The sequence below is a fragment of the Saccopteryx leptura genome, chromosome 1 (assembly GCF_036850995.1).
Source record: "Saccopteryx leptura isolate mSacLep1 chromosome 1, mSacLep1_pri_phased_curated, whole genome shotgun sequence".
Classification (NCBI taxonomy): domain Eukaryota; kingdom Metazoa; phylum Chordata; class Mammalia; order Chiroptera; family Emballonuridae; genus Saccopteryx; species Saccopteryx leptura.
Window position 1 is genome coordinate 166,944,071 of NC_089503.1, and position 24,297 is coordinate 166,968,367.

General features: G+C 44.0%; 1 protein-coding gene across 1 annotated transcript in view; it reads right to left on the reverse strand.

Moving 5' to 3' along the window:
* Positions 1-18,809, reverse strand: part of CDC73 (cell division cycle 73) — a 90,617-nt gene extending 71,808 nt beyond the window's left edge. Inside the window, exons 1-7 of the mRNA XM_066379917.1 lie at positions 18,384-18,809; positions 16,031-16,136; positions 13,341-13,410; positions 12,880-12,942; positions 12,743-12,795; positions 9,931-10,019; positions 1,942-2,158 (exon numbers count right to left, since the gene is read on the reverse strand). Of these exons, the coding sequence (XP_066236014.1) occupies positions 1,942-2,158; positions 9,931-10,019; positions 12,743-12,795; positions 12,880-12,942; positions 13,341-13,410; positions 16,031-16,136; positions 18,384-18,514 (729 nt within the window). The 5' untranslated portion in view covers positions 18,515-18,809. The remainder of the gene's footprint in view (positions 1-1,941; positions 2,159-9,930; positions 10,020-12,742; positions 12,796-12,879; positions 12,943-13,340; positions 13,411-16,030; positions 16,137-18,383) is intronic.
* Between the last annotated feature and the right edge of the window lie 5,488 nt (positions 18,810-24,297).

Here is a 24,297-nt window from a genome sequence, read left to right on the forward strand (position 1 = left end):
CCTAAAAGGTTTTTTAAAGTTTATCAGGAAAAAAACAGTACACAGAGAAATACCAATCAAAATAATTTTTTATCTTAAAAATAACATAGAAGCAAACCTAGTTTTGCTTCTATGCAAGCAATTCTTAAATTAACCTATTTTTGAAATTATGACAGTGTTGCCAACAACAATAAATTAAGTTGGAACATTATGTTTTTCAAATGATGGCACAACCCTGCCACCTAGGGCTCAATAAAAACTGCTCATCTCAGTTCTCTGAAAACTTCACATTTGGTCTAAAAGTAAGGTGGAGTATATACCACATAAGTTTTATATAAACTATTACTATAAACTGAGTTTATTGGGATGACACTGGCTAACCCAATTATACAGGTTTCAGGTGCCCAAGTCTACGTCACAGCTCAGTACACCGTATTGTGTGTGCACCCCAAGTCCGGTCTTCGTCTATCACCATTTACTCCCCATACCCTACTGCGCCTACGCCCGACAATAACCACGCTGTTGTCCACATCCGCGAGTTTTTGCTTTTTTGTCCAGTCCCCCCACCCACAGAGGTCAGCCTGTTGTCTGAGTCGCTCTCTATTTGACTTGTTAGTTCATTTTGTTCATTAAATTCCACATATGAGTGAAATCATATATTATTTGTCTTTCTCTGGTTCATTTCATTTCACTTAGCATAGTGCTCTCCAGGTCCATCAAATTCAGATTCTTCAACAAGTTTAATAAACACTGGTAGAACAATATAAGTGACTTAGACAGCAAAAACAAGTATTAAACAGATCATTGTACTGTCAACACAAAAAACGGAAGCTTATTCGTATTCTCAGATTTCTCTTTAATTCTAAGCTCTGGAGAATGACTTGTAGCCCTAAGCTTGAGCACTCTGTCCACAAGTCCATGCACAAGGGAGTTCCTTCCGTCATACTCTTGCCGAGTCGCTGTGCTCCCCCTAACACGGCACAGAGCATTTGAGGCCAGAATCCAAACTCTGCAAATGAAGCCCGTGTAAAAGTTCACTGTTACCAGTCATCGTACACACCTGCAAAGTCTCTTATGAAGGTGTCCCATGAACAACTGTGCATCAGTGGAGGGTCAACGTTTAGCGAGGGAGGAAAACACAGATGAAAGGTATGCGTGGACCGAATCAAGGCACCTTTCTGCAGAGCCACTGAGACACCGGACAGCCACTATCCTTCACGTTTCCTTCTTTCAAAATTTAAAGTACACATCAACTTTAACCAGAAATGTGCTTCTAGAGATTAATTCTTTTGCTGTCTACACAAAAACGCACAACAGTTTATATGCAAGGAGGCTTTCGATGCATAATGCCATACTGAATAGGAAGGTAGACAATGAGAAGGGAGAAGAGGAGAAAGAGAGGGAAGAAAAATCCCACAACCCTGCAGCCAAAAGGGAAAAAGAAATAAGACTCCATTAATAAGGAACACATTGCTACACCCACACTCTAGAATAGAATGTATAAAATACATGCAGTAACTATTCGCTGATTTTCCTAAGTTCTCTACTTTACGTAGAAAAATATATATATGGCTTTCATGACCAGAGGCTTTGACATCAATATTCCCTGTTCATTGGGTTTAAACAAAAATCAGATCAACAGAAAAAGTGGGCCCCTTCTTGCAATGAGAACTGAGTGTAAATTAAGAATCTGCACTTGGAATCAGACTTTCTCATGAGCTTCTTAGGTGACCAGCAACTAACCCCAGGGTAGAACACAAAGGCAAACATGGCCACCTAGAAATCTACCGCAGTCTGATCTTTCAGAGATAAAACCTGAAACTTCCCATAGCAAATTTAACCACTCCCACAGCCAATCCCAGGTTGAATACGTACTCCCAAAACACGCTCCCCATAGCCAATCGCAGGTTAAACACACATGCCCGATGTGCACAGTAACAAATGCGCAGCACATCCAGTTACCTTTCCCGTGCTCTGCAGGATAGTCGTCCGCGTCCTCCACACCCGCTCCCTGCTAACGATGTCTCGGGTCACATCTACCTCGGCGTCCACAAAACTCCTCTGCTTAAGAGCAGTTATGTCATCGTCTAAGTCAGTCTTGATGGTAGATCTTTTCTTCGCCATAATTTTGGCTTTGATTGCAGCAATTTTTTCCACTGACATAGCTTCTGACAAAGACCTGAAAGCAATGGATTTTTAAATTTTTCACAGCAAGGAACTCTTGAGCACATCAAAATATACAGTGTTAAATTTATAAGGTCATGGTTGAAATACTTTAAGTGGCAATAATTAAGATTTTCTTTTTATATATTAAAATAACAAACTTCATATTTTATAATCAGATAATATTTTTATGAAGTGCCCATGTAGAAATATTACTCTAAGAGCAAATTTCTTAGAAGAATCAATGTAACAAAAATCTTCACTTTTCTTTCGTGTCTCCTCCCCCCACCAAAGAGAACTCATTAATAAGTATGTTTTTCTTTGTATTTTCTGAGACTTTTATTTGCTTATGTCCCTCTACCCATGAAAATTATACAGACACACACACAAACACACACAAGCACGCATGTGAAGACCTTTGGAAAGGGAGAGGGTGAAAAATTCATTCAGTGAAGAATTTAAAGCTTAGGTTTCCTCTTAAATTTACTTCAAGGTATCAAACCTATATATCATAATGTAAAACATATCAATTTATTAGTTGACAGGAGACTTTTTTATATGCCACATGAACATATGCCTCTTTTAGTGCCTAGAAGATGAAACCATATTTTGAGGTTTCCTTTGATTTTCTTTCTTTTTTTTTTTTTTTTTGTATTTTTCTGAAGCTGGAAACAGGGAGAGACAGTCAGACAGACTCCCGCATGCACCCGACCGGGATCCACCCGGCATGCCCACCAGGGGCGACGCTCTGCCCACCAGGGGGCGATGCTCTGCCCCTCCGTGGCGTCGCTCTGCCGCGACCAGAGCCACTCTAGCGCCTGGGGCAGAGGCCAAGGAGCCATCCCCAGCGCCCAGGCCATCTTTGCTCCAATGGAGCCTTGGCTGCGGGAGGGGAAGAGAGAGAGACAGAGAGGAAGGAGGGGGTGGGGGTGGAGAAGCAAATGGGCGCTTCTCCTATGTGCCCTGGCCGGGAATCGAACCCGGGTCCCCCGCACGCCAGGCTGACGCTCTACCGCTGAGCCAACCGGCCAGGGCCTTGATTTTCAAAAATAGGCAAAATAGTAAAGAGGTGTTCAGAACTATTAAAAAAAGACAGCACTGCCCTGGCCGGTTGGCTCAGCGGTAGAGCGTCGGCCTAGCGTGCGGAGGACCCGGGTTCGATTCCCGGCCAGGGCACACAGGAGAAGCGCCCATTTGCTTCTCCACCCCTCCGCCGCACTTTCCTCTCTGTCTCTCTCTTCCCCTCCCGCAGCCAAGGCTCCATTGGAGCAAAGATGGCCCGGGCGCTGGGGATGGCTCTGTGGCCTCTGCCCCAGGCGCTAGAGTGGCTCTGGTCGCAATATGGCGACGCCCAGGATGGGCAGAGCATCGCCCCCTGGTGGGCAGAGCGTCGCCCCATGGTGGGCGTGCCGGGTGGATCCCGGTCGGGCGCATGCGGGAGTCTGTCTGACTGTCTCTCCCCGTTTCCAGCTTCAGAAAAATGAAAAAAAATAAAAAATAAAAAAATAAAAAAATAAAAAAGACAGCACTGACAGTATAAGTTACGGTAAGATAATCATCTTACCCCTCATGTCATCTTCACAATGCAAAACAAGAAAAAATGGAAAAGTGTTTGGGTACCTTAACAGTTGATAGAATTATTACTCTAATCAGAAAATGACAATCTTGAAATACATTTAAACAACATCTGGGAAAAGGACAGGAATTCCTGCAGGTTTAAATATGGCAATATTACACAGGATATGAGTTCACTTATATCAGGTAGGAAGGTGCTCTACAGAAGGTGAATATACATGTAGTATTTGACTCATTTTATAGAATACTGTGCAACCTTCCCTCAATATCTAAGTCATACCAGAGTACCTTGAGCCAAATTCAAATGCTTTTCTAAACTATGGTAAAATGTGCATTGGACTTTCTTCCCAGTCAAGATGAAGAAACAGAGACTGACGTGACCCTCCTTCTTCGAAACCACCAAAATATGTGAGACGAGTGTACGGGACATCTGGTGTCGAGCAGGGAAAACCAGTGACCTCTGACGAACGAAGCCACCCAAGGCGAGCCCTGGAACATTGCAGTTTCCTGCCTGCAGGTTTCCGGTGTGGCACAGGGAGTGGAGCTCAGACAAAACTCAGTGGCTCCCTGACTTGTGAACAGAGCTGAGTCCAGTAAGACAAAGGTGGCCAAAGGTAGGGCCCACGGACCGGAGAAGAGAGGCTATGCAGAAGGCTCCAATGCTATTTCCAAAGTGGTGTAGCACTTACAGGGGCAAACACTCCAGTAACAACATCATTGTAACGAAGAACCGGACAAAAAAGACCACATGAATGACAACAAATACACATTTAGTTCAAAACAAGAAACAAAGAACAGAAGAGACAAACAGAAAGCAGCAAAACAACAAAATAAAAGTAACTATATCAACAATCGCATAAGTGTAAATGGTCTAAACACATGAGAAAAGCACTTACACTATACCGTCATGTGTGGGTTAAAGCTAAAGAACACCATGTCCCAGTGAGAAGAGTCCAGGAAACAGCGCAACGATGTGCACGTGCTGACCACTGCAAACTGCACACTGAGAAATTGTTAAGATGGCATTCTTATGTTATGTGTATTTTATCACAATTTTTTAAAAAGTAAACACATGAAAAAGATGTATTTAGTAAGCTAATAAGCCAAAAGAAAGTTGAAAGAATGAGTAAGTTAGTATCAGAAAAAGTAGATTTTTTAACAGAGACTACTGCCAGGGAAAAAGATCATTCCATAATGATAAAAAAGATTCATTCACCAAAACAACACAACCTAAATATTACAACTAAAAACAGAGTTTCAAAGCCGACAGAACAAAACCTGATAAAACCAGAAGGGAAAAGAGACAACTCCTCAGTAGGAGGCCCTAATAACACTACCTCAATAATGAACAAAACAAGGAAGGCAGAAAACAAAGGTCTTAAGTACCTCCCTGATACCAAGGACCAACTGGACCTTACTGGCCCTTGCAGAACACACAAAACAAAGCAAAACACACGTTCTTTTCGAGTGCACACAGAATGTTTATCAAGAAAGACCATATCTGGGGCCAAAAAGCAAGTTTCAATACATTTCAAAGGATTCAAGTCACACAAAGTGTAAAATACTTTAGAATAAACTGGAAATCAGTAACAGAAAGAGCTCTAGAAAATCCCCAAATATTTGGAAACTAATTCACTTGTAAACAATCCATAGGGTAGGTAAGAAATCATGACAAAAATTAGATTTTTTTTTTTTTTTTTTTTTTACAGAGACAGAGAGTAAGTCAGAGAGAGGGATAGACAGGGACAGACAGACAGGAACGGAGAGAGATGAAAAGCATCAATCATTAGTTTTTCATTGCGCGTTGCAACACCTTAGTTGTTCACTGATTGCTTTCTCATATGTGCCTTGACTGCGGGCCTTCAGCAGACCAAGTAACCCCTTGCTGGAGCCAGCGACCTTGGGTCCAAGCTGGTGAGCCTTGCTCAAACCAGATGAGCCCACACTCAAGCTTGGCGACCTCGGGGTCTTGAACCTGGGTCCTCCGCATCCCAGTCCGATGCTCTATCCACTGCACCACCGCCTGGTCAGGCTAGAAAATAATTTTGATTTTAATGAAATACACATATCAAAATATGAGATGGCATTAAAGAGGTACTTTCAGAGAAATCAACAACCCCAGCTTCACTGTAAGAAACTGTACAATGTAGAGCATATCAAACCCAGAGGAAGCAGAGGAAAAGAAATCAGGAAGAACAGCAGGGATCAAAGAATCAAAAGAGGAAAAACACCCTAAAAAAGGGGGGGAAAAAAGCCTATCTGATTTTTAGAAGAAAAAGAAAGATCAATTCTGGACAAAATAATGAGGAAAATAGCAGAAAACACAACATCAATAATCAAAGAGCCTGACCAGGCAATGGTGCAGTGGGACGCCTGGGACACTAGGGACCCAGGTACAAAGCCCCAAGGTAACTGGCTTGAGCAAGGGGTCACCAGCTTGAGCGTGGGATCACAAACATGGTCACTGGCTTAAGCAAGGGGTCACTGACTCAGCTGCAGCCTTCCGCCCCTGGTCAAGGCACATATGAGAAAGCAATCAATGAATAACTAAGGAGCCACAACTACAAGGTAACACTTCTCATCCCTCTCCCTTCCTCTATCTGTCCCTATCTGTGTCTGTGTATGTGCCTCTCTAAAGAAATAAATAAATATCAATGTACAGAGTCTAGATAGACTAAAACAATATTAAGAACAGGAACAACATTATGCCAATAAATTTGATAACTTACATGAAATGGACAAATTCTTTCAAAGAAACACTCCATAAATAGAGCACCAGACTAGCCTTACAATTTTTTTTTTTTTTAAGATTTTATTTATTCCTTATAGAGAGGGGTGAGGGAGAGAGAGATAGAGACAAAGAGAGGGAGAAGGGGGAGGAGCAGGAAGCATCAGCTGTCATATGTGCCTTGACCAGGCAAGCCCAGGGTTTTGAACCATCAACCTCAGCGTTCCCAGGTTGACGCTTTATCCACTGTGCCACCACAGGTCAGGCTTTTTTTTTTAATTTTTTTTAAGATTTTATTTATTCATTATAGAGAGGAGAGAGAGAGAGAGAGAGAGAGAGAGAGAGAGGCGCCTTACAATTATTAAATTGAATTTGTAGTTAAAAACTTTACCAGAAAGAAATACATAAAAATAGCTAAAATAAAACTACAGCACAGGTATTTTCATTAGTGGACTTTCCTAAGTGCAGCAGGAAATAATACCAAGTCTAAACCCCTCCAGAAAACTGAAGAGAAGGAAGTCCTTTCCAACTCATCCTGAACCAGAATTGTCTCAATATGAAGACAGAGACATAAGGAAAACTCAGACCTTATACAAAGAGGTGCAAAAATTCTGTAGGTTTCTAAAACTCTAATTCAATAATATGTAAAAAGGCTCTGGCTGAATAACTTGATTGGTTAGAGCATGGTCCCAAAGTGCAGAGGTTGCCAGTTTGATACCCAGTCAGGGCACATACAGGGAGGGACAGAATGATGTTCTTTTCTCTCTGTCTTCCCCTTCCTCTCTCTAAAATCAATAAAATAAACACTGAAAATAATAATACATAAAAGGGATCACACATCATCATGACTGTAGGAGGCAGCTTCTGACACGACTCTGAGTGACATCCACCTCCTGGTGTCTACACCCACACGAATCCCTCTCTGGGCGTGTGTGGGCTGAGCCGTGCTTCTCAGGAAAGCCATGCTGCACAAGGGATGGGGTGCCACTCTGAAGATGGGGCCATAAACACTGTAACTTCCCTCTTGCTTGACCTCCCTCCCGCCCTGCTGTTTGCTCACTCTGATGAGGTAAGCTGCAGGATTGTGAAACAGCCTATGGAGACCAAACGTGGCCCAGGACCAAGAGCCCTTTACCCCAGCTAAGGAATTGAACTGTGTCTAACACCCGGCCAGACACTAGATTGTGGACGACCACGTGGGCAGGGAGCAGACCCTCCACCATCATGCCCGCAGAAACCGCACGGCCACCGGCACTGCCAGAGCCCCTGAAGCCCGGCAGCCACGGAAGTCTTCCCTGACTCCGACCCACAGACACTGAGATGACCAACGTGCGATTTAGGCCACTAGGTTTCAGGTTAACTTGTCATGCTGCAACAGATGACAAGTGGAGTTCATCCATGAAATGCAAACGTGTATTCTTTTTTTAATTTTAGTGAGAGAGGGAAGGGGAGACAGAGACAGGAACATCAAGCTGCTCCTGTATGTTCCCCGACTGGGGACAGAACTGGCCACCTCTGTGCTTCAGGACAGCACTCTAACCAACTACACTGATTTGCCAGCCAGGGAAATTTTTTTTTTTTAATGAACAAAAAAATCTGACACTGCAATAAGGATGATATAGGATGACAAATAAGCACATGAGAGAATGCTCACCAAATCTTTTCATTTAGAATAGCTAAAGTTAAAAGGCCTGACAAGCCCTGGCTGGGTAGTTTAATTGGTTACTGTGTTGTCCCAATACATCAGGGTTGCAGGTTCAATTCCTGGTCAGGGCACATGTGGAATCAACCAATGACTGCATAAATGGGTGGGACAACAAATCCATGTTTCTCTCTCTCTCTCTTCCTTCCCGTCTCTCTAATAAATAAAAATAGTTTCTATTAGGAAAAAAAAAGCTTCACCATATCAAGTGTGGCAAGAACATGAAGAAACTAAAATTCTTACACATTGCTGGCAGAAATAGTACAACCACTGTGAAAACTAGTTTGGCAATTTCCTTTTTTTTAATTAAATTTACTGAGGTGACATTGGTTAACAAGTTTACACAGGTTTCAAGTGTACAATTCTAAGACATGTGGTCTGTACACTGCATTGTATACCCAGCACCCAAAGTCAATCATCTTCCGTCAGCACGTATTTGACTCTCTTAATCCTCTGCTGCTCAACCCCCTTCCCTCCTATAAATGCCATATTAGTGTTTGTCGATGAGTTTGGTCTGCTTGTTGTTCGTTTGTTTCCTTGTTGCTTTCAGTTTCATCGTATATCCCACATGTAAGTGAAATCACATGGTTCTTAACTTTTTCTGACTTAATTCCCTTAGGATGATCCTCTCACAGGCCATCCACATTGTCACAAACACAGCACTCCACCTAATCTTACAGCTGAGCAGTGGTCCACCATACATGTGTACCACATCTTCAGTGACAATGCCTTAAAAAGTTAAATTTCCCATACAACGTGATCCAATCATTTCTCTACTAGGTATTTACTCAAGATAAATAAAAAACCTATGTCCATACGTACAGAGAAATGGCAGGACACAGCCACCCACAGGTGACTGAGAAACAAACTGTACATCCACACAACAGACTGTGACTCAGTGATAAAAAGGAATGAGCTACTGATACACCCAGTACTATAGATGAATCTCTATATAATTATGCTAAGTGAAAAAAGGACCTCAAAAAAGTACATATTACACAATTCCATTTATAATTTAACTCTAGAAAAAAGAAACTCATCACTGTTACGCAGATCACTGGTTGCTAGGGAGGGAAAGAACTGGGGACAGGGAGGCCATGGTGTCATAAAGGCACACAGGACACTGACGGGCTGATGCTACAGTCATGACTTTGTGATGACGGTTTCACAAATGTAGACATACAGAAAAATTTATCAACTTACACACTTTAAATATGAGTAGCTCATTGTATATCAATTATCCTCAAAAAAAATATTTAAATCTGCATATAATTTTAAGCTCCGATAAAATTTCCAAAAACATACTATACCAAAGAAAAACTATGAAATGTTTCTAATTATAGTAAAAATCAAGAGTCAACAAACACCATAGGTAACACCAGCCAGCCTGGTCAGTTAGAAATGCAAGCAGCCTGTGGCTGTTTCCCTACCACAAAAGAGCTGGAGTTGCAAAAAAACCTATGACCTGCAAAGCCAAAACACTGAGTATGTGGCACATCACAGAAAAAGTCTGCTGACCTCTAATCACACGACAAATGAGTAGCTTGCATTACAGACTTCTATAAAGGAAAGATCAATACAGTCACAGAATCAAGAAGAAGGCTTTACACGAAGGGAAATTCGCACCAGGGCCTTGAACCCCCACCCTGCACAAAACACGCCCACACAGCATCTTCTGAACTTAGGGCACAGAGGCATATGATGAACGCAGGAGGCAAACATAAACATAGGGAGCACGAGGCGCCCGTTCCCTACACACTGCCCCTTCCTACTGCAGTCTTACCTGATCTGCTCAGTCTGCACAATCCCTTCCTTGTGGCCCTCCAAGCGAGCAGCCAGTCTCTCCTTGTCGAGGCGAACACACTCTTCATCCTGAAAACAATCACTGCTTAGTGAGGATACAAGAGCTTTATGTACATGTATTTTAAGAATGAAAAAACACTGCATGTAACTTTTCCTGGGAGGGTTTATTTTCCAGGTAGATTTCCTCTCTTTCTTTTTAAAAATTTTTTTATTTTAGAGAGAAGAGAGAGAGAGAAAGGTGGGGAGAAGCAGGAAGCATCAACTGGCAGTAGTTGCTTCTTGCATGTGCCTGGTCCAGGCAAGCCACGGACTGTGAACCAACGGCCTCTCCACTGCAGGTTGATGCTCCGTCCACCGGCCACCACAGGCCACCTGACTCTTCCTTACGTATGTTCCTGCCTGTAAAGTGTCAGGCATCATGACGTCAACACTAAGGTTACTTTAGTTACACAAAGCCAACAATATTAAAACTACGCTAGACCACAGAAGAGTAGGGTCGACTCAAGACTTATTGAAAAATTTGAGTAACATTTTTTTACGATTAAGTGGTTCCCATAAGAAAGATCCCATACAACAAATAAATTCCTACTCTTTGGGAAAGTTTATAACTACGTTTCTGAAAACCTTCACCATGGACAAAATTTCATTTTGGATCGAGATTGTTTCTATCTGTTGCCGCAGGTCCGGAATCCATCAGTTCACATCAAAACACTAGACATCAAACTTCAATGGTTTTCAAAGCTTGTTGCAGGTAAACTTTAGTGTGAAAAGTGTCCAGTTACTTAAAAACAAACTTAGTGATAACTCTGATCTAGTTTAATCTCCACATCCAACAAATGAGAACATGGAAGACCAGAGCCAGCATCTGTAATGAATGGAACAGGAAACTATATAAAAAGCATCAACGCATTCAAGGTCTAAAAAGATATCACGTTCCAATCTACGCTCTAATATTAATCTATTATGTAAAACTCTTAAAATTGACATGCTGCTGACATGAATGCAAAGAAAATATTTTAGGAAATGCAGTAAGTCTTTGCCATTTATAACAAAGGTATAAACATGGTACCCATGTTCCTTAGACTACCTGCAGGTTTTAGGAACCCCCGCAGCCCAGACTTGCATCAGAGCAGAATCCCCACCCTCCAGCTCTGTCTCCCGGCACAGGGCCTTTACCTCCTCTCAATGCATGCTTGCTGAACTGAGAACAAACAGTTCAGGGAACAGAGCTGTTTAAGTCATTCATTTAAATCCATAACTGCTCTGGAAAAAATTGTTATTATGCTGACTTTTCAAATAACTAGTATGCTAGAAAATTAGCATTCCCAAAATGTTCAATTTTTTCAGTAATTATACTGTGGATTTAAGGGTTTTCCAAATACATGTTATCTTTAAGTACACACGTTTTATATAGTGGGTCTCAGCGTCCTTTCAGACAGAGAGCTGAGGGAAATATCAGTTCTACTGCCACAACATATGCCCAGCAGAGCAGAGTGGGACGGCGGCAGCCAGATGCCCGGGCTCTGCTCCCGGTCTCGTGAGCCGCACAAGTCACTTACTCTGAGCCGTCTGCTCACCGACGACATGCACAGGGCTACCGAACTCGGGGGCTTGCGCTAAGGATTCCAGGACTTAATGTAAATGGTACAGAGTCCATCATCCAGCACAGAGAAATAACAACGAGCTAATCGTCGTCATCACTACCTAAACGCACCAGGCCCAAGTTCAGGAGTAGGGAGATTCAAGCTACACTACTTGAGCATCAAATGTTGCCCAGGATTCCACCGTTTTACCAACTCTATCCCTTTAACAGCTACATCTCTTACCCTTAATTATAGATGTTTCGCTGTTAACATAGCAGGCAAATGGTATAACTATCTGATTTGCAAAGAACTGTGCAATAAAAAGACTTACGGTTTCTGGTCATGTTAACAACTGGTGATAGCTACAAGTGTGATTGCAGTATCGCTCACTGCTATCCGACCAGTTTGGTCATTTCTCAGATCTTACGTGTACCTCCAGTGCACAATCCTCCATTGACAGGGAAATTTATACGTACCTGATCTGGGCTTATTACAAATTTAAGTAAGTAGCATCATAAAATTCCTGAAGTCTTACGTAGTACAACAGCTAATCAACAAATCCTCTTTCCAAAGGTAACTACACTCCCTATGTGACTTCTATTACAGGTGAACTGCCTTATTTACCAATATTACCACACCACTGGCTGTCTATAACATGCTATAAAAATACGTGACCTGGAGTGTCAATATTTTAAGAATTAACTGTCATAAGCACCCATGTTCACAGCTCTTAAAAGTGAAGAAGCAAACTTCCATACCATCTCATACCAGGGTTGGGCAAACTACAACCCAGAGACCAAATCAGGCCCTCTACCTCTTTTATAGATTTTACGGGAACACAGCCAGGCCTGTTCATTCACATACTATCCATGCTTGATTTCGCAGCACAGCAGAGTGGAGTAGATAAACAGACTAAATTACTCAAAAAGCCTAAGTAAGATATTTACTAACCGGCTCTTCATAGAAAAATTTTTATGATTCCTGACCTAGTCCAAAACATTCATCAATATGGAAAATAAAGTGATTTGTCCATCATATGGCTTACACATCAGAGATCATAAACTACAGGTTAATTTGTTTATTCTATCATTGCTCCAGAAAAAAAGAGAAACAACTCCTAGGATGCTGTGATCAAAGATTTCTTATGGCTACACAATTCCAATTTCTGTAACAATATGAATCACCTTTAAAATACAATTCCATAATTACCTCAATTCGTGGTTTCTTTGCTTCTGCTAAAACTTCATCTGCAGCTCGTTTGACTGTGAGAAAAAGAAAAAGAAAATAAATGTCCAGTTTTGGGATAGGCTCTTGAAAGTTCACTGTAAACATTGAATAAGACATACCTTGAGTAGATCGCTGAAGACCTATTTCCAAAGGGGCACTTCTGTCTATACTAGCAGACGTTGCTGACAATTTAAAAAGATTTATGTGAAATCAATATCTGAACATATATAGTGGATGTTATTACAAGTGAAACACTTAACATGTGTTATATTATTTTATATACAGTGATTTATCCCAGGTAAAAAAAATAAGTTTTAAAGCAGCGTTCTAAATGCTTTTTATTATAAAAGATTAATACATGTTAGAAAGTCTATCAGTATGACAAATTACTTTTAACAATTTAATTTACAAATTATTGAGACAATCTGACTGAAATTCACTGGCCACTTCAAAGAACACTCCAGCTTCACAACATGTGCCCACAGCGTTAATCATAAGTGAACATGCAAACATGTATATGAGAGTAAGGTTATTTTTTGAGTCAGCATTCACTCTGTAACGGAATTTTGAAGTCACTCACATGCTTCGCCATTGAGATATCCAAGTAGGTCTTTTCGGTCAGGTCTTCTAACCACAGGAATATTTTCAGTCTAAAATCAAAATTTTAAATTAGGTATCAAATCAATAACAATTATAAGAAATTTGGTAAAGATAAATACCATGTAATATCTGATTTTCATTACAATGTATCTCCATAACGTTAATATCATATTTTTAGAAAATGACTAGGCTAAAAGAACCTAATAAAAATCTTGAAAAACTTGAAACATATTAATTTTCTGTAGCTCTGCTGTTGAAATTCAATTACAGTATTAAAAAAAGATTAGTCGTTAAAAATAAAACAATGGGCCCTGGCCGGTTGGCTCAGTGGTAGAGCATCGGCCTGGCGTGCAGAGGTCCCGGGTTCGATTCCCAGCCAGGGCACACAGGAGAAGCGCCCATCTGCTTCTCCACCCCTCCCTCTCTGCTTCCTCTCTCTCTCTCTCTTCCCCTCCCGCAGCTGAGGTTCCATTGGAGCAAAGACGGCCCAAGCAAAGATGGCCCAGGCGCTGGGGATGGCTCCTTGGCCTCTGCCCCAGGTGCTAGAGTGGCTCTGGTTGCAACAGAGCAACGCCCCGGAGGGGCAGAGCATCGCCCCCTGGTGGGCAGAGCCTCGCCCCTGGTGGGCGTGCCGGGTGGATCCTGGTCGGACGCATGCGGGAGTCTGTCTGACTGTCTCTCCCCGTTTCCAGCTTCAGAAAAATACAAAAAAAAATAATAATAAATTTTAAATAAATAAATAAAATAAAACAATGACCCTATCCCTGTTTAAAATACTAATTTATCTTTTCTGTTCCCTGGGCTCGCTCTAAGTATTTAACTTTATTCATGATGGTTCATATATTTGAGGGAAATTCTATTCCCACTGTCAGCTCAGGTCATGCAATGTTTCTTAAGTGCTTTCTTTCTTTTTCAAATGCGCTAACAGTCACTAAGACTAAATTTTATTAATGAACAATAGGTATGTGTTGTATGGGCTTGGGAAATATAGACAATAATATAGGAAAACGTTAATGGCAACAGTTTACTTTCCATATTATGTAGTGTTTTTATCCTTCAGTCTGTGTAAATTACATACGCAAGGGGAGAAGAGTGAAAAATTAAATCTGAAAAATGTATTTTCAGATTTTTGGTAAAATGGATAATTTTCCTTTAACCTCCAACATTAGCAATTTGTAAAGAGGTAACTAAAACAAATAAAACTGAACACGTTCAGCACCAAATCATCTTTGGACCATAAGTCAATAATCCTATAACCACCACCATTTGCATTATCATTTTGTATTGATTTTTTTTTTTTCCTCTTTAGTATTTCTCTGAAGTTGGAAATGGGGGGAGGCAGTCAGACAGACTCCCGCATGCGCCCAACCAGGATCCACCCAGCACGCCCACCAGGGGGCAATGCTCTGCCCATCTTGGGGAATCGCTCTGCCACAATCAGAGCCATTCTAGTGCCTGAGGCAGAGGCCACAGAGCCATCCTCAGAGCCCGGGCAACGATGCTCCAATGGAGCCTTGGCTGCGAGGGGGAAGAGAGAGAGAAAAGAAGGAGAGGGGGAGGGGTGGAGAAGCAGATGGGCGCTTCTCCTGTGTGCCCTGGCCGGGAATCGAACCCAGGACTCCCGCATGCCAGGCCGATGCTCTACCACTGAGCCAACCAGCCAGGGCCTCTCGTATTGATTTTAGAAAGGGGAAGGGGGAGATAGAGGGGGGGGAGAAGGAGGGAGGGAGAGTCAATAAGAGTATGATCCCATATGCCAAGGTTATAGGTTTGATCCCCAGTCAGGGCATATACAAGAATCAACCAATGAGCCTGACCAGGCGGTGGCGCAGTGGATAGAGCGTCAGACTGGGATGCCAAGGACCCAGGTTCGAGACCCCGAGGTCGCCAGCTTGAGCGCGGGCTCATCTGGTTTGAGCAAAAGCTCACCAGCTTGGACCCAAGGTCTCTGACTAGAGCAAGGGATTAATTACTTAGTCTGCTGAAGGCCCATGGTCAAGGCACATATGAGAAAGCAATCAATGAACAACTAAGGTGTCGCAATGCGCAAAGAAAAACTAATGATTGATGCTTCTCATCTCTCCGTTCCTGTCTGTCCCTGTCTATCCCTCTCTCTGACTCTCTCTGTCTCTGTAGGGAAAAAAAAAAAAGAATCAACCAATGAGCCTGACCAGTGGTAGTGCCATGGACAGAACATCGACCTGGGATGCTAAAGTCCCAGGTTTGAACCCTGAGGTCACCAGCTTGAGCGTGGGCTCATTCAGCTTGAGCCCAAGGTCACTGGCTAGAACAAGGGGTCACTGGGTTGGCTTGAGACCCCTGGTCAAAGCAAATAAGAGAAACAATCAATGAACAACTAAAATGACACAGCTTTGAGTTGATGCTTCTCATCTCTCTCTCTTTCCCTCCCTCTTGCAAAGAAAAAAAAATCAACCAATGAATGCATAAATGAGTATAACAACAAATCAATGTTTCTCTCTCTCCCTTCCACTCCAAAATCAATTAAATTTTTTTTTAATTTACATCACAATATTCTAATTACGACTCACCAGGAGACTTTCACACAAACCTTCTATCCTTCTGAGTTGAAACCCATGAGAAAAATTATCCATGCCAAATGATACCTACCATCAATTAAATCAAAATAATTTTAAAATGAATTCTACTTACGGCTGCACGTCGGACATAGACAGGATGAGAAAGGTGTACATTATTAAGGAGAAACAGGATAGAATCCAACGTGTAGTACTCTCTGGGTTGACCTTCCTTTCCGGTCCTGAAACAATTATGGCAAGAGTTTTACTCACAATTGCAAATCAATTCTTTGAGCTTAATTACATGTATTAATTCACCCAAACCCACTTTGCTCTCCAACAACACAGCTAATGAAAATACACACAAAGTGTGAAATCTAGTGAATAGAATTGTCACTTGGGCAAAGGGAAGACAAAGGTAGACAATGACAAAAACACAAGGAAGGAAGGAAAGTACACAATACTTATACCCTTAAGGTACTACACACTTTTTAGAATTTGGTCAAAATTAGGTCCTGGGCTTTGTCAGTTGAGAAACCTAATCAGTAACACCTTGATCCTGATGTGTAAGACGAGAGAAACTGATTAGGAGAAGCACAACTATCATTACTGTTACAGGCGCTAAAAAAAACTTACAAGAAATTGATCCTATGTCTCCTAACCTGATCCTCTTACAGCAAAAAACAATGAATTTGAGGTATAATTCTTATGACATCCTTGAATTAAACCACCACCAAAGAAGCAAAACAAATTCTGCTTGTGATAAAACGACGTTGCCTGGGGGTGCACTCTCTTTAATGGTCAACAATGGTCCAATCCCCTTCCTCCAACACCCTGCCCATCTAGAAACGTCCAAGTATCTGAATTCATCTGAATACACCCAGTATATTCAGCCCCAAACCTAATTTTCTAGCCTTTTTTCCACTTTTCCTCTAAGTGGAGGTATTTCAAACCACACATCATTATGAATTATTGTACAATAAAATCTAATATATGGGTAACAACAGATTTATTTATAATATAGAAAAGCAAAACAACATAAGGGTGTTGTTTAATGTTACTAATATTCACACACTGATACACGTACACAGAGGTTAGCAGGAAATGAAAATATATTCATTGGTGTGAATCACTGCTGTAAAAGTTTGAAACCTACTATTCTAAGTAACCCCTCTTCACGTCTGGATTCGATGAGTAGCTGTCAAAACACTGCCTCTCCAGCTCTCACGCCTTTTAAACTTCCAGTTCCATAGTCCCGAGAGACCTAACCCATCATTTCGCCCTCAGAATTCCTACCCAGTCTTTAAAGCTTATTCACTTCACCATTCATTTGTCCAAGAAAAATCTGCAGCATGTCTAACAGGCCAAGCAAACGTCTATGAAACCTCTCCTGACGCTCCAAGTCTGCAGTGACTGACTGATTAACGCCAACCTCCTTCCAAGGCAGGGAACCAGGGTTCTATGAATTTTCCTGGTTCTCAGATTCAACCACCCTCCACCCCGAGGTCTCCTCAACCATTATAAATCAATCAATCAATCAGCTCCAGTTAAAGCTCCAAGCAAAGGTCAACCATTATAAATCAATCAATCAGCTCCAAGTTAAAGCTTCAAGCAAAGGCACTTCTGTCTGTGCCAATCCTTTTGAAATAACAAAAAGGGGGGGGGGGGTCAGAATGCTTCTTCATCAGCAGGTCACAATGTTAATAAAGTCAGGAGCCGTGGAGGCCACAAAGCAAAAAACTAAAAAAAAACAACAAAAAAAACTAACACTACGTCTCGGATGTCTCATCGCTCTTCTTCCCCGAGCCCCCGGACCCCCGCTCCGCCGCGCCAGCCACGCACGGAAGTTCGGGTCTCAGGTTCCCGGGATCCAGCCGGAAAACACCGACGAGAGAGACACGTCCCTGAAAAAGGCCCGCATGGTCACTAGAACTCCCTCTCTAGAGCGACTTCCTCGCGACTTCAATTCAGGACAGCCCACGTGGACGGCGCGTCCCCCCAAAACAGTCCTCGTTTCCAGCACGTTCCCCCGACATCGCGCGTGCACACAGCACCCGGGCTGCGTCCGCTGCGGAGCACCCGGGACCCCACCCGCACGTCCACCCGCTCAGGAGCTCCCGCCTCCACCTGCAGCAGCACCTGCGTGACCATCTGCAGCACCACCACCTGCGTGACCACCTGCAGCACCACCACCTGCCCGATTTCTCCCACAGCGCCCGGCGGAGCCCGGGAGCCCGACCTGCACCTGTGGGCAGCCCGTGGGCAGCGCGGGAGCGCCGCGAACAAAAAGGGGCGCCTGGCGCCGCGCGGGGAGAGCAGGACGAACTGGGAAGGCGCACGCCGCGCCAGCACGCCCGGCCCCGCGCGGAGCCCGCCGCCAAGTGCAACTTCTGCTCCGCGGGAAAACTTTCGCCCCGAGCCCCCGGGTCCCCCGGCCCGGGGAGAGGAGCCCGCCGCCCAGCGCCCGCCCGCCGCCCAGCCCGACCTACCCCCACACCACGTAGTTGGTCTTCACGTTCTTGGGCCAGGAGAACTCGCCGAAGATGACTTCGTCCCCCTTCACCACGATCTCCTTCTTCTGGATGTTGTACTGTCGCAGGACGCTCAGCACGTCCGCCATCTTCCGCCCCCTCACCAACGCCGCGGGCCCGGGCGCCCCCGCTGCCGCCGCCGCCGCCGCGCCCGCCCACAGCCGCGCTCTCCCGCTCGGCCGCCGCCGCCCAACTGCGGCCGCACTCGCAGCCGGGCTCGCCTACGCCAACAGCAGGGCCAGGAGCCGCCCCGGCCGCCGAGGACCCCGCGCGAGGAGGCCAGGCCCCGCCGCCGGCTGCCCGCCGAGAACGCCTGACTGACTGCACGGCCCCAGCGCCACTCCGCCGCCGCCGGCAGGGGGCGTGCCCGCCGCCGCTCGGGGGCACGCCCCTCCCAGACCTCCGCGCGGCACTGGGCCGACTACCCGGCCCGAACCTCGCGGCGCCCACGTACGACGCACGTACAGGACTTGAGGCCAGACGCAAGCGCGCGCGCAGCACGCACCTCATTTCCCCTCTCTCCTTCCCGCCCCTTCCCCCGCGCCGCGCGCACGGCGGGCGACAGGTGCGCGCGCACCTGCAGGGAGGGTCCGCGCTGTAGTCCCTGAACGCACATCCTGTGTGGTGGGAGGCTCTGGGTCCCTAGCTTTGGCGCGGACGGGGCTTGGCCACAGGTCTGCAGAACACGAGGACGGTGTTCCCGTCTAGGTGGCACTCGGGACTAGCACATGCTTCCCGGTTCCCAGGGACTAAACCCCGTAGAAGGGTGCAGTCTGGAGTTTGGGGTGGAAGTGCATACTGAGAAAGAGGGAAGCGGGAGGAGATCTGGCCGCGGCACCACTTTTGCTAACTGCTCTTTGACCTTAGTCAACTTAGTGCTTTATCACAACAGTCGGGTAATAGAGAAAATGGAGATAATACAAGAATTAAGTGAAAGCGTATAGCAAATCATCAGAATGTCACAAATGTGGGATCTTACCCCTCAGATCCTTTAATGACTTTTTCCACCCTGACCCCCTCGTCCCCCGCAACTCCCCACCGACACCAAAGAGCGACATTTGAAAAGTTGTGTTCCAAGATGCCAATGAGAAGGTTAGAGAACACGAGCCCCAAACTGTACGAATTAGAGCACTTTCGGGTTCCTTGATTTCTTTTTTCTTTTTTTCTTTCTTTTTTTTTTTTTTAATTGAGACTCAGTGAACTCAAAGGTGTCTTTGCTGTGCTGGAAACGTTATAAAGTCAATATACGGCAGGTCCTGAAATAACCGTTGCTCCTTTCCACGTTGTTTTGCTATAACGATGAGAAAACAAGATTACCCTGCCACTGCCTGTGTGGAGTTTGCACATTGTCCCCATGTATTGCGTGGGTTTTCCCGGGGACTCTGAGTCTCTGGTTTCCTTCCACATCCCAAAGATGTGCAGGTGAGGCTCACTCACCTATGTACATTGTCCCAGTGTGAGTGAGCGGGGTGGGTGTGAGTGGCTCACAAACGGAAGAGTGGCCTGTCTTGCAGCAAGTACAGGCTCTGTTAACCAGTCCTGACCCGGAATACATGGGCTGGAAAAGAATGCTTTTATTTGTTTTCATTTACCATCCTAAATTGTATGTATTGCTGCTCACTCTTACTTCCCTCACACCAGCACTCACTTAGACTAGGACCATTTAGCACAGGGGTACCCAAACTTTTTACACAGGGGGCCAGTTCACTGTCCCTCAGACCGTTGGAGGGCCGGACTATAAAAAAAAACTATGAACAAATCCCTATGCAGACTGCACATATCTTATTTTAAAGTAAAAAAACAAAACAGGAACAAATACAATATTTAAAATAAAGAACAAGTAAATTTAAATCAACAAACTGACCAGTATTTCAATGGGAACTATGCTCCTCTCACTGACCACCAATGAAAGAGGTGCCCCTTCCGGAAGTGCGGCGGGGGCCGGATAAATGGCCTCAGGGGGCCGCATGCGGCCCGCTGGCCATAGTTTGGGGACCGCTGATTTAACACGTCTTTGGGGATGTGGGAAGAAAACCCACAGGCAAGATGTGGGCACTGCATCCATACAGTTGTCCCGGGCAGAATATATATTTTTTTTCATCAAGGTTATAGCCTAATAATTCTTTTTTTTTTCTTTTTTCTTTTTTATTTTTCTTTTTTTGTGGCAAAGACAAAGAGAGTCAGAAAGAGGGATAGGCAGACAGGAACGGAGAGAGATGAGAAGCATCAATCATCAGTTTTTTGTTGCGACACCTTAGTTGTTCATTGATTGCTTTCTCATATGTGCCTTGACCATGAGGCTACAGCAGACCAAGTAACCCCTTGCTCAAGCTGGTGAGCTTTGCTCAAACCAGGTGAGCCCGCACTCAAGCTGGCGACCTCGGGGTCTCAAACCTGGGTCCTCTGCATCCCAGTCCGACGCTCTATCCACTGCGCCACCGCCTGATCAGGCTAGCCCAATAATCTTGACCAAAATGGTGTTATTCAAGGACCTACTGAATTAAGGATAGTTCCTAAAGGAGGTAATCAATGATGTGATTAACCTTTAAAAAAATTATTGATGTGTTTTAGAGAGAGAAAGGGAGAGAAGGAAGGAGAAAAGAGGGAGAGGGGGAGAGCGTGCGAGAGAGAGAGAGAGAGAGAGAGAGAGAGAGACATTCATTTGTTGTTCTACTTAGCTGTGTGTGCATTTATTGGTCACTTCTCCTTCCCCCTATGTGCCCTGATGGAGGGGAGGAACACAACAGTGGCATTTCCAGAGGATGCTCTTACCCACTGAGCAACTGGCCAGGGCTGAATCTTCCTTTTTTTGTAAAGGAGAGCAGGTAATTGGTTTAGTATAGTAACAGTGTGGTGTGTGAGGGAAACAACAGTATTTTTATAAGTTAAGCAGCTAGCTAAGAAATGTCAAGTGTTTTTTGTCAGTTAAAGTCTGCTTGGGGCCCTGGCCAGTTGGCTCAGTGGTAGAGCGTCGGCCTGGCGTGTGGGGGACCTGCGTTTGATTCCCAGCCAGAGCACATAGGAGAAGCACCCATTTGTTTCTCCACCCCCCTCCCTCCTTCCTCTCTGTCTCTCTCTTCCCCTCCCGCAGCCAAGGCTCCATTGGAGCAAAGATGGCCCTGGGCGCTGGGGATGGCTCTTTGGCCTCTGCCCCAGGCGCTAGAGTGGCTCTGGTCTCGGCAGAGCTACGCCCCGGAGGGGCAGAGCATTGCCCCCTGGTGAGCAGAGCTTCGCCCCTGGTGGGCGTGCCGGGTGGATCCCGGTCGGGCGCATGCGGGAGTCTGTCTGACTGTCTCTCCCCGTTTCCAGCTTCAGAAAGAAAAGGAAAAATAAATAAATAAATAAATAAAATTTAAAAAATAAATTTAAAAAAAAGTCTGCTTGGCTTGGGGAACAATTAGGTTTAGGAGAGGTCCTGGAACAGTCAACTGAAGCTCTTGGACAAGAGTGCCATTCGGCTACTGGATCTAATGAAAGACTAAAATAAGTAATAAATTTTTAAAGAGTCAGTACCTCTCTGGTTTGTTCAGACCTGTGCACAAAAACAAAAAAGGATTGCTTGATCAGGCGGTGGCGCAGTGAATAGAGCATTGGACTGGGATGCGGAAGGACCCAGGTTCAAGACCCTGAGGTCGCCAGCTTGAGCACGGGCTCATCTGGCTTGAGCAAAAAAAACAAAAAAAAACAAAAAAAAAACAAACTCACTGGCTTGGGTCCAAGGTCGCTGGCTCGAGCAAGGGGTTACTCGGTCTGCTGAAGGCCTGTGGTCAAGGCACATAAGAGAAAGCAATCAATGAACAACTAAGGTGTCACAACGAAAAACTGGTGATTGATGCTTCTCATCTCTCTCCGTTACTGTCTGTCTGTCCCTATCTATCCCTCTCTCTGTAACAAATAAATAAATAAATTTTAGAAAAAGGATTTTTGACACTATGATCCTGGAAACAAAATATCTTTGAGAGACAGGGTGCTTTTAACTTGAAAACTATACTACAATCATCAAGAGATATTTTTATTCACACATTTTGTTTATGTATAATTAACCTAAGAAGACAAACTTCTTTTTGCCTGGTCAGTTTTTCCCTAAGTTTTATAAACAACGATTTCTCATAATAATTTTTTTAAATTTTGAAGAATTATGGAAACATCTAATTATGTTTCTTGACCTTTTGTGATTAAAGTAAAGGAGCAATTCATTTATCCCCAATGACCATTTTGGTAGACTTGATCAGAGTTTAGACATTATTCTGAATGTGGACCCTAAGTTGAGAAAAAGCAAAATTGCCTGACCTGTGATGGCGCAGTGGATAAAACATTGAACTAGAATGCTGAGCTCGCTGGTTCAAAACCCCAGCCACGCTTGCCTGGTCAAGGCACATATGGGAGTTGATGCTTTCTGCTCCTCCGCCCTTTTCTCTTTCTCTATCCCCTCTCTAAAATGAATAAATAAAACTCTATAAAGAAAGAAAAAAAAGCAAAATTAACAATAATTGTTAGAGCAGATAAGAATTAAGTTATATGTATCTAAGGAAATATTTAGAGGCAACACTATAAAAACATAGCAATAGACAACAACTCTATTAGGAACTAAATTTTTCAAGAGGAGGAGTGTTTTCAAAATGATTTAAGAAGCCTGACCAGGCGGTGGCACGGTGGATAGAGCGTCGGACTGGGTTGCAGAGGACCCAGGTTCGAGACCCCGAGGTCGCCAGCTTGAGTGTGGGTTCATCTGGTTTGAGCAAAACCCACCAGCTTGAACCCAAGGTAGCTGGTGGCTCCAGCAAGGGGTTACTTGGTCTGCTGAAGGCCCACGGTCAAGGCACATATGAGAAAGCAATCAATGAACAAATAAGGTGTTACAACACGCAATGAAAAACTAATGATTGATGCTTCTCATCTCTCTCCATTCCTGTCTGTCTGTCCCTGTCTATCCCTCTCTCTGACTCACTCTCTGTCTCTGTAAAAAATAAATAAAATTTTTAAAAAAAAATTATTTAAGAATATGTTAGCCTGACCAGGCGGTGGCGCAGTAGATAAAGTGTCGGACTGGGACCCAGAGGACCCAGGTTTGAGACCCCTAGGTTGCCAGCTTGAGCACGGGCTCATCTAGTTTGAACAAGGCTCACCAGCTTGAGCCCAGGGTCGCTGGCTCCAGCAAGGGGTTACTCGGTCTGCTGTAGCCCACCCCCCGTCAAGGCACATATGAGAAATCAATCAATGAACATCTAAGGAGCCACAATGAAAAATTGATGTTTCTCATCTCTCTCTTTTCCTGTCTGTCCCTCTCTCTGACTCCCTCTGTCTCTACCACAAAAAAAAAAAAAAAAGAATATGTTAGAAAGTACTGAGAATTAACAAATATTTTGGTGGACAAAAAGGAACCTCGACTAATTTGGGCACAGAATAACTGAATTCCTTTACAGAAAGCAAAGACCCTACTTCTAATTTTACTCTTTTGCACATTATTCATGTAACTATTGGCTATACATATAAGATTTATAAATACCTCTTTATATGTATGTGTATTTAAGCATAAATTAATATATACAAATAGTATATTTAAAGTTTTTAACTGTAACCTTACAATGTTTTTGGGTTTGTTTGTTGTTGTGTTGTTGTTTTTAGTGTACTAGAATGAGAAGCTGGTGTTCCTAGAGAGAGTATTGAAGCTTTGCACTGACCCTACCCCAACCATGCCCCATGCCTCTCTTCCATTTGGCTGTTCCTTAGTTACATCCTTCATAATAGAACTGTCTTTGTAAGCACAGTACTTTCTCGAATGTTGTGAGTTTTTCCAGCAAATTATTAAGGGGAGGTCATAGTAACGCCCCAAATTTGTAGCCTAGACTCACCATTTATGGCTGGTGTCTGA